Source organism: Chrysochloris asiatica, unplaced genomic scaffold, assembly GCF_000296735.1.
Source record: "Chrysochloris asiatica unplaced genomic scaffold, ChrAsi1.0 scaffold00276, whole genome shotgun sequence".
In the NCBI taxonomy this organism is placed as follows: Eukaryota; Metazoa; Chordata; class Mammalia; order Afrosoricida; family Chrysochloridae; genus Chrysochloris; species Chrysochloris asiatica.
Window position 1 is genome coordinate 2,392,296 of NW_006408794.1, and position 9,857 is coordinate 2,402,152.

The window sequence follows — 9,857 nt, forward strand, 5'->3', positions numbered from 1 at the left end:
ACTACCACTAATAACCTTTGCAACTTTATCCTGAAAAATTAATTTAAAAAACCTCATGGATGTCAGGTCCATTCCACCTCATAACAAACCTGTAGGGCAGGGATTCCAAAGCTGCAGTCTTTATGGAAGCAGACTGCTTCGTCTTTCTTCCACAGAGCAGCTGCTGGTTTGAAGTGCCAATCTCTATGTTAGCAGTAGTCAAGTGCTACCCAGTGCGCTATCAAGGCTCCTCTACAACCTCTGTAATTCAGTCAATAAAAAAGAAGTTCCCCAAAAGATGGGAGAAATTGGAGACCTGTCCAATGTTACATTAACTGGCAAATGGAAAAACTGGAACAGGACTTTCCCCTTCGTTATAATGACTTCACCATGCTTGAAACGTAAAATATCGAGGTCATTTAGATAATAATTTCATTATTTTGTTGAAGTATTAAAGTTTTTCAGACATTTTACAATATTCAAATTCAAATTAATACCATCCAAATCTAGAAACCAATTAATTCTGATAATAACTCTTTGGGCCTTACCTCTTATAGGCACAATCTTTTTTTTAAAAAAAAAAGTATGTAGACAGATAGATAGATAGACAGATAGAGATAAAGGACAATTTGAGAAATACCAATTATCCAAAATAAATTTCAAAAAAATGTTAGAAAGGACTCTTGTACTCATTTTTTATCTAATCTCCAAAAGCAATAATTTCAAACAAGAGAGAAGCAACAAAAAAGAGAAAGAACTTTCTTTACAGCTCTAACTAGTTTACGACTTTCTATGTCTACTTCAAAAGCAGGCTCTAATTAGTAACTTCTCACAGCTGGGGAAGTGATCTTCAACAGGTGAGCACAGTTTTAATTTTAGCAATTCTTATCTGAAGGCGTATTACTTTTTGCCACTCAGATTGCTTTGAAAAAACGTCTTAAATGAGAAGAAGGGGGCCTGCCTCTAACACTCCATTCCTCTGATTCCTGGAGGTAAACTCTAGCAGAGTCCACCCTTTCTTGCTTGCTAGAGTCCTGGGACAATATGCATGTCTCAGTTCTCACCAGAGCACTTTCCCTTAGCTGTACTGCACTGCTGGGAAAAATACTGTTTGAAATTTTCATCTTAAGGAACATTATAAACCATGATTATCAAAGAAAATCAATCATAAAGACTTCCTAACTTGCTTTCACAATATTCTACCTGATGTGGTCTCTACTGATTCTTTCACACAATTAAATTAAACCCAGATAGAATCAGTATTTCCTTATGCTGACAGTTAAGGTCACTGGTGAGCACAACGTCACACTCAGCTTCAGTATGCCAAGCACACTGCACAGACAGCCCCAACTGTGTGCAGTACTAAACACAACAAAAGTCAGTTTGTTCATTACCATGACCAATCAATCACACTTTTGCTTCAAGGTATCACTCTATTACTGACAACTGAAAGTCAGCAATTCCAGCTAGTTATCAAGCACCTTGTTTTTGAATGAGCTAGTTAGAGTAATTTTTCTGTATTTTAAATCTTTTCAAAATTTACCAGCAGATGCAGTTCCCAGCACCACTGGCTGTGTCCTTGCAACACTCACATCCCAGATTCCATCCCTGTGACCAATATACTCCTTCACGAGCTGGCAGATGGCCCTTGATGTTGTAGTCTTAAAGCTGGATACAATCTAAAAGAGCAAAGGGAAGGCACATTCTTAAAGAACATACTGAAGTCATTCTCCTAAGTTAAAAAGGTTAAACAGAAAAAAAATTAAATCTTGAAAACAATGTACAAATCCTGATTAGAATATTTAAAGTATTAAAGGGGTCACAACCCAAGCATAAGCAGCAGAACTGAAATGCCTCTGCCTTCGACAGTAGTGGTAGACTTGTTCTGCTGGCTATCACACACAGTGACTGAAGTCCTTATGAAAGTTTCAAAAGATTTCTCGTCTACTTCAGTCTGCTATTATTCAGATAAACAATGTCTTACTACACAGGAAAAGTATTTTGATGTTGTAAGTCACTCTTTCACAAATCCAAATAGACAAAATTTCCAAATTTTTGAAAAAGTTGGGGGTGGGAGAATGGGGAAGTAGCTAGCTAAGCTAGCTAGCCAGGCAAGAAAAGGAAAAATTAAAGAAGGTATATCCCAGACTGCTAACCATAATTATTTTACTACTGGAAAACTGTCACTTTTTTGATAATTTATAAGAACCACATATCATCACAGGGAAAAAAAATCCATGGGAAAGGAATAAAAAAGACGACACTTCTAACAAATGAACAGGTTGGTTCAAAATCATTTATTGAGCACTTGATAGGTGCCAGGCAATATACTAAATGCAGGAAACACAAAAGAAGAAAACACAATTACTTGCCTTTAAGAAGCTTACAGTCTAAGAGGAGACAGACATGAAAACAATGCAGACAATGTGATACATACAATAGTAAAGGTATTGTCTTGTATCAGGACATATACAAGAAACAATTCTGATTTTCTCTTACAAGGTAAAATATCAGGTAAGACAGACACTAAATAAATATTTCTTCTGAGTTTTCCTTTAAAATTGTTGCCAGATATAAGAATAGGTTTTTAGCTTTTGAGTAAATCAGAATAATGTAGATTATTCAGAATAATTCACAATAATGGAACTGTAAAATCAAATGAAGAAAAAAAAAAAAATAACCAAAAACTGGTGATATTATACAGCTTGTTTTAAACACCGATTACGCAAAGTCCTGAAAATTTATCGAAATGCATTCTCAACATAAACACATTAAAATATAAACCACTGTTACATCAATTCATGGCTGCACATTCAAATTATCCCAGTGATACAACGATAAAAGACTAAAACAAAATGGTTGATGAAGACACAGATTCTTTCATCAGAAATATATAAAAGTTCCATGTGAGTGGGTTTAAATTTTAAAGAAAGTAAAAAGGATGTATTCAAACCAATCATTATCATTTTTGTTCTTGTTGTTCCTTTTTGAAAGCTAGTAGATTATTACTCAACCCAGCAAAATTATTCCTCCAAAATGTGGGAAAGTGTTTTTGCTGGTATTAGGTGCCATGTATATGGTAATATTACAACATTTAAGAGAACATACAAAACTTTCCCCCATAATTAAGTTATAGTAAATTTCATTTTATACCATTTCTAATATTATTATAAGAAATAGACTACCTTAAGTCAAATATTTCACCTCTTCTATTTATAAATAAGAACAGAAAGTTTTTCACTTGCAATGAGAACTCATTCCAACCACATTATTTTGGTTGCATTTTGAAGCAGAAATGAAGATAATGTGCTGTTTATAGATATTATAACAAATCACCCAATAGGTTGTTTCTCAAATATCTATAAACTTGAATCACCTATTAACTTTAACTCTTTGGTCTTAAAAATATTAACTTAGATAATCATTAACTTTAGCTCTTCGTTCTTAAAAATACTGACTCAATCAAAATTACAAGTCCAAAGACACAGACTGAATTATTTAGAAGGAACGCACATGACAGAAAAGCAACAGAATGAAACAACAAATAAGATGCTTATACTTGCCATCCTAAATTATCATTTTATTTAAGATAAAATCTAAAATACTTTTTAAGGGCTTTTTCCAAAAGGAAAGATACTGACTGTTTATAAAAATATTGCTTTGTGAGTATCTTCATGAAATTCTTTAAACTGGTTTGCACGTGAGACTGTCTTCTCTCCCTCCCAATTACGCATTAAAAATATGTCATTAGCCCACCAAGAAGGGGACAAACATCTTCTGGGTTTACTTAATACACTTGTTTCCCCCCTATCTCACCAAACATGCTACTTGCCTTTCATAGCTCTGAGTCACAAGGAAGGAAAGTAATGAATCTAGATTGTAGCATTTTTCTTGTTGTATTCATGCTTAGCTTTAATACCAAGAATCCATGCTGTAGTACAAATCAGAATATAATCTGTTACCAATTATTTCTTCAATTTTCAAATAATGTCTTGTACTTTCATTATTATTCTTTAAAACAGGTACACAGAGTGTGTAAAACGTGGATCAAGATCATTAGTAAGTTTCTTATAGAATCAGATGAATTTCCAGTATCTAAAATGACGACAGCTCTAAATATCTCTGATGTACTTTTAAAGAAAAGTATTCTTGTACATATCCTTACCTTTGCCCAGATTTTATTTTTACAGCTCATAGTAAGAGATGTTATAAAACTAATTCTTCCTCTACTTCAGAAATGAATTTAAAATCTAAAATTTTAAGACTATACATTGTATACATACAATTGCAACTATCAGAACGAGCAAGGTAACAGGGAAAAAAGTGAAAGTAGAAAAACATAATCTCACATTTTATCTTGAAGAAAAATGTTCACGTTAATTTATTTATAAATTTTAAACTGACAAGCATAAATTAAAATGTATATTATCAAAAACAAATTATCAACTCACATTCTAGAGGTTATCAAAAAGAGTAAATAGTAGAATGTACCAGCAATATTCAGATTTTTTCCCAAAAACTACCAAAGACTTTCAAATAAGCAGAAATACCAGAAGACTGAATTTGCTCTACTAACTGCAGTTAATCTCATTGTGAATGTCATACTTTAATTTCAAGGAAGCAAATTGGAAAAAGAAAAAAACAAGTTAACAATAACAGTTTATTTATCATAGCAGATTCACTGCAAATTTCAACTTTTTTTTTCAGCTTTAGCAAAAGAAATGCACACTCATTCATAAGGGTAAGTGATATATCATTTGTATATTCTAAATGCTCCAGAGATGCATACAAAATCATCTCAAAATCTTACTTCATAATAGTACTCCATCATAGATAAATTAGTTCACACTTAAAACCTTGCCACTTTTAAGAGTAAAAACAAGATATTTTAAAAGAAAGCAAAATACCAACAATGTCCCTGTTTACTTTAAAGACAGGCCTTCATTTCTTGATCATACTTTGAAAATTAGGGAAACGGATATCATGAATATACTTTCCATTGTGTTATACACATTTATTTGCTTTTCCAGATTCAGAGCCTTTATAACAAGCTAATTAACAACAGAAAATATCTTTTCCCTTTATAATGACAATATTTACTAATGTATATAATGTATTTGTTTCAATAAATGTTAGGGCAGGTTAGTGTTTAAGTGTCTACATACTGTGGCTATTTATCTGTGATACTCTTTTTAAAAATTAAATTCTCAAAAAAACCAAGATATTTATCTTTTTCTATTACACATTTCTAACTGGAAAATATGCAACTTAAAGTACACATCTACACATCTTAAATACCACATGATTGGTTCAAGAGTAAATACTGATGTGGAACCAAGAGTTAGTGTCTTGCATACCTTGCTAGTAGAAGCTTTGTAAGTGGTCTTTAATTTCTGAGAAAGCTGACTGGTACTATGACTGGCTGGAGACACAAAAACATGAAAATCAAATACAATCATACAAGCAAAGGATCACAGTAATTCAAAGACAGAGCAAACCTGACATAGCAAACCCTATCTCTCATTTACCTTGGTAAAAAAGGAAACCCAGAAAGGTTAATCTGTCCAAAGTGACATGGAAAACAATGGCAGATGGACCAAGAAATCATGCTGCCTGGCTCCTTCTTCTATACCCAGACCCAAATTTAAGTTGTGCTGACTACAAAAACACAAAGCAAACCAAAAAAATAAATCTAAGTCTTTCATCGAATTTCAAAGTTGCTCCATATGTAATTTGTGGGGCAATGCTACTCTGAACATTCAGCCTTACCTTTTGTTTTGAGCTGCCCCTTACTCAATTCTGCTCCATCAATTGTTTGTCCTTCAGCCGCTAAACGTTCATTAAGAGTATCGATTTCTCTGCGTACTAGGAACAAAAAATTGTTTTAAAAAATGTCAAATATGTACTTAGTATGTTTCAGTATACTCACCAATTCTAAAACTTGAGCATTATATATTAGTGTTGTCTAAACAAAAGCATGAATTTTATTGAATAAATAAGATAACAATTCTCAAAAAATATAAACCCCAAATACAAAAAAGATATATTCAATCTGGGACTACATTCTACTCTAAAAAATTAGGAAACAATAAACAAGTTATATTATTTAAAAAAAAAAAAAAAAAGAGTAAGACAACAATCCAAAACTACAAATTTTTCCTGTATGGTGGAAGAAGACACTACGGTGTCAGTGTTTTCAAGCTGCAGTGGGGAGGGAAGAAGTAGGAAGTGTCCTGCAGTTCATCCCACCCACTGGTATGGTGCTGCAGGACAAGCAAGTACGGGAACGCAAGAGCGATTTGGACCACAAGGTCGCAGGAAATAATGATCCAGCAAAGTTAACTAACTAGTTCAAAGCTAATGAAGTGATGAGGCTGGGACCTGACCTGTCCACCAATCTATCTAGCTTTAAAACTGTGTCACTGCCACTGTACTGTGTTGTCTTTGACTATTACAGCAGATTTGTTCAGAATGGGATGGGAAGGCTGGTCTAGGTTAAGGGTCTGAGTGAAAGAACAGAATGAGATGTTACAAAGATAGATAAAGGGCAAAATGCTTTAAGTTTCATCCCGTCTAAGCAATTCAGACTGCATAAGCACCAGTAAGTCTCCAAAACTGTAAGTAGTAAACTCAGAAGTACTTTTGAGCATCAAGACTTTCAGTCTAATACTTTACAAAACAAACAGCTTTAATTGATTGAAAATAGGACATTAGATCTTAATGGCAACTCGATAATACGTCAGCTTTTAAAACTCTGAAACTTAAAAAAAAACAGAAAAATTACAGTAAATGTTACAGTACATGCAGCACATGGTACCTAATGTTACCTAATTTTTATTTTATAAAAAACTGGAATCATTTCTCTCTATATAAAGTTTCAAGATGGACTTAAAGAGTACGCCAATACTAAAACAATAAAATCTTTTATTGTAAAGTTTAGGTGATAGAATGATATTTTCTTTACTACTGCTCCAGCTACATCACTTAGTTCCTAAATGAAAAATATTTTAATAATGTAAGTCCTAAGTGGAGTATGGGTGTGGCATTGCAGGTTACTGCACTGGACTGCAAGGTTAGTTTGAACTGCAAGGTTGGTAGTTCAAGCTCACCAGCCACTCCTCAGAAACTCTATACAGCATCATTATGAGTTGTCAGAAATGACTCGATGGGACTTAACAACAAGTCCTTTGTATTACTCAATTTTTATAATCAACTTAGAGATAACGCATAAATAGTTACATTTGCATATTGCAAATTTCATACATAAAACCCTAGCTAATGTGTTTGAACCACTGACCTTGTGGTTAGCAATCCAGTGTTCATCCTACAGTACTACGCCAGGATATTCAAAATATGGTATAGATTAAAACATGAATCCAAGTTTTCTCAATTTACAGTACACTTGGTATAAGAAATTATGAGGTGAATTTATTTTTTATAAAATTGTGTGATAGGGAGACTAATGTTCTCTCCAAAATGGTCCTACTTTAACCTGTGAATAACTGTCTTTAATGGCAAAAGGAACTTTACAGATGTGACCAAGTTTAAGGACTTGGATTACGCAGATGCACCCAATCTAATACCATGAGCACTTACGAGGGGAAAAAGAACATTGAAGAGTGGTTCAGAGATGGGCAGAAGAATAAGCACTCTACTCACTGTTGCAGGGACTGAAGATGGAGGAAGGGGCCCAGAAGCTAAGGAATGTGACCAACGAGGAAAGAAGGATCTCTACAATAACCAGGAGTGCACTGCAGTACAAGCATTGGACTGTTAACCACAAGGTCAGTGATTCAAAGCCACCACCTACTCCTTGGAAACCCTGTACATGGATGCTATGAGTTGTAACCAACTAAACAGCATTTACCAATAAAAATCTACAACCACAATCGAAAGTCTCTAAGAAAGAACACAGCTCTGCCAACATTCTGACATTATCCTATGAGACCTGTACCAGGCTTCTGACATACAGAACAGTAATATGATATGTTTATGTTGTTTGGGGGTCCTGGTGTGGTGCTGTAGGATAAACGGGACTGTTAACTGCAAGGCCGACAGATCAAATCCACCAGCCACTCCTTGGAAATGATATACAGGGTTGCTACGAAACAGTTAACTTAATAAAAATAACATTGCTTCACAGCAGAGGAGAAAAAAAACATGGTAGTTTTCTATGTGTCAGAACCAACCCAAGGGCACATAAAAGCATATATAACTGCATATCTACCCACAATTCTGTGGGTAGAGGAGCTCTGGTAGCATAGTGGTTACGAATCGGACTGCGAATCTTAAGGTCAGCAGTTCGAAACTACCAGCTGTTCCACGGGAGAAAGATCAGGCTTTCTGCTCCCATAAAGATTTACAGCCTCGGAAACCCTGTACACGGTCACTATGAGTCAGAACCGACTCCACAGCACATAACCAACACCCACGATTCTGGCTCTCAAAGATTTCAATAAATAAGTGAAAATATAAAAGTATATATTCAGATAGGAAATACTTACATTCTAAATTTTCAATATAAAGGTTTTCAAATTCTCTTTCTATTTGACCAAACAGTTCCAACAGCGTACTACGAACTGAGGAAGGAAGTTTAGAATCCTACAGGAAAGGAAGATTATGTTTACAATAAGTAAATAACTTAGATAACAACTACCAATATACTTTTTTCATACTAAAATACTTTTTTCGTAAGTAAATTACAATTTACCCTAAATGCTTATATAAATAAATACCTTACTTCTACCGTAACAAATGCTTAAAGAATTTAAAGTTCCAAATTCCTTTAGAGAAAACCTGTAGCTATATTTTCTAATTTGGCTACTTAATACATTAATTTTTTTAAAAGACTTCTTTAAAATAACACAAATTTTCCTTTTATAAAAGAGGAACTAAGCCTACTTTATTTAAAAAATGCACATTTGTAGAGAAGGATGGCAGTTTCCATAAATTAAATATACTATGAAGTCTTTAAATTCTATTAAATGTGGTGATGAAATTATTTCAATATGCTATGGCACTGTGGGATAGCACTGGACCTGAAGGTCAGTTTGAACCACAAGGTTAGCAGTTCAAATTCACCAACTGCTCCTTGGAAACCCTATACAGGGTCACTATGAGTAAAAATCGATTCATCAGCACTTGATGACAACAACAATACTAACACTAAAAGAAAATGTGCTTTTATATTGTACTCAGTATGTTTAACTGTATATAAAACAAAAAATAAGTTGGACCCTTCAGGTCTAGAAATTATCTCATGACTCAATTTCAGCCAAACAATAGACTTTAAGGGTAACAATCACACTAAGGAGGTACACACAAATGAAACTAAAAGTTCAGAAGAGTTGGGAATGAAGGAGGAATGGAAACAAGAAACACAGAGAGGAAGTGGGATACATGATGTTACACTGAGAGAATGGCAATCAGTGAGATGAAGCAAAGTGTACGATTTGTTGAATGTAAAACTGATGCTCTGCGCTGTAAACCTACACTCAATTCGAAAAAGAAAAAGTTCAAATCAAATCAAATATCCCTAATATAATGTTTCAGTACTTAACTACTGTCATTGTAGTTTATAATTTTCTAATATACAAAACAAACTTTTACGTTTGATGTTGTTGTTAGGTGCCATCGAGATGGTACCAACCCATAGCGACCTTATGCACAGCAGAACGAAACAATGCCCGATCCTGGGCCAACCTCACTATTGTTGTCACGCTTGAGCCCACTGATGCTGCCACTTTGCCAATCCATCTCATTGGGGGTCTTCCTCTTTTTCTCTGGCCCTCCACCCTACCAAACATGATATCCTTCTCCAGTGACTGATCCCTCCTGACAATATGTCCAAAGTATGAGAGACAAAGTTTGGCCATCCT

At 34.3% G+C, this 9,857-nt stretch overlaps 1 protein-coding gene across 1 annotated transcript in view; it reads right to left on the reverse strand.

Annotated features, from left to right (window-relative positions):
- Positions 1-9,857, reverse strand: part of WDR37 (WD repeat domain 37) — an 84,145-nt gene that overhangs the window by 68,980 nt on the left and 5,308 nt on the right. Inside the window, exons 2-5 of the mRNA XM_006874416.1 lie at positions 8,484-8,580; positions 5,749-5,844; positions 5,337-5,401; positions 1,523-1,658 (exon numbers count right to left, since the gene is read on the reverse strand). Of these exons, the coding sequence (XP_006874478.1) occupies positions 1,523-1,658; positions 5,337-5,401; positions 5,749-5,844; positions 8,484-8,580 (394 nt within the window). The remainder of the gene's footprint in view (positions 1-1,522; positions 1,659-5,336; positions 5,402-5,748; positions 5,845-8,483; positions 8,581-9,857) is intronic.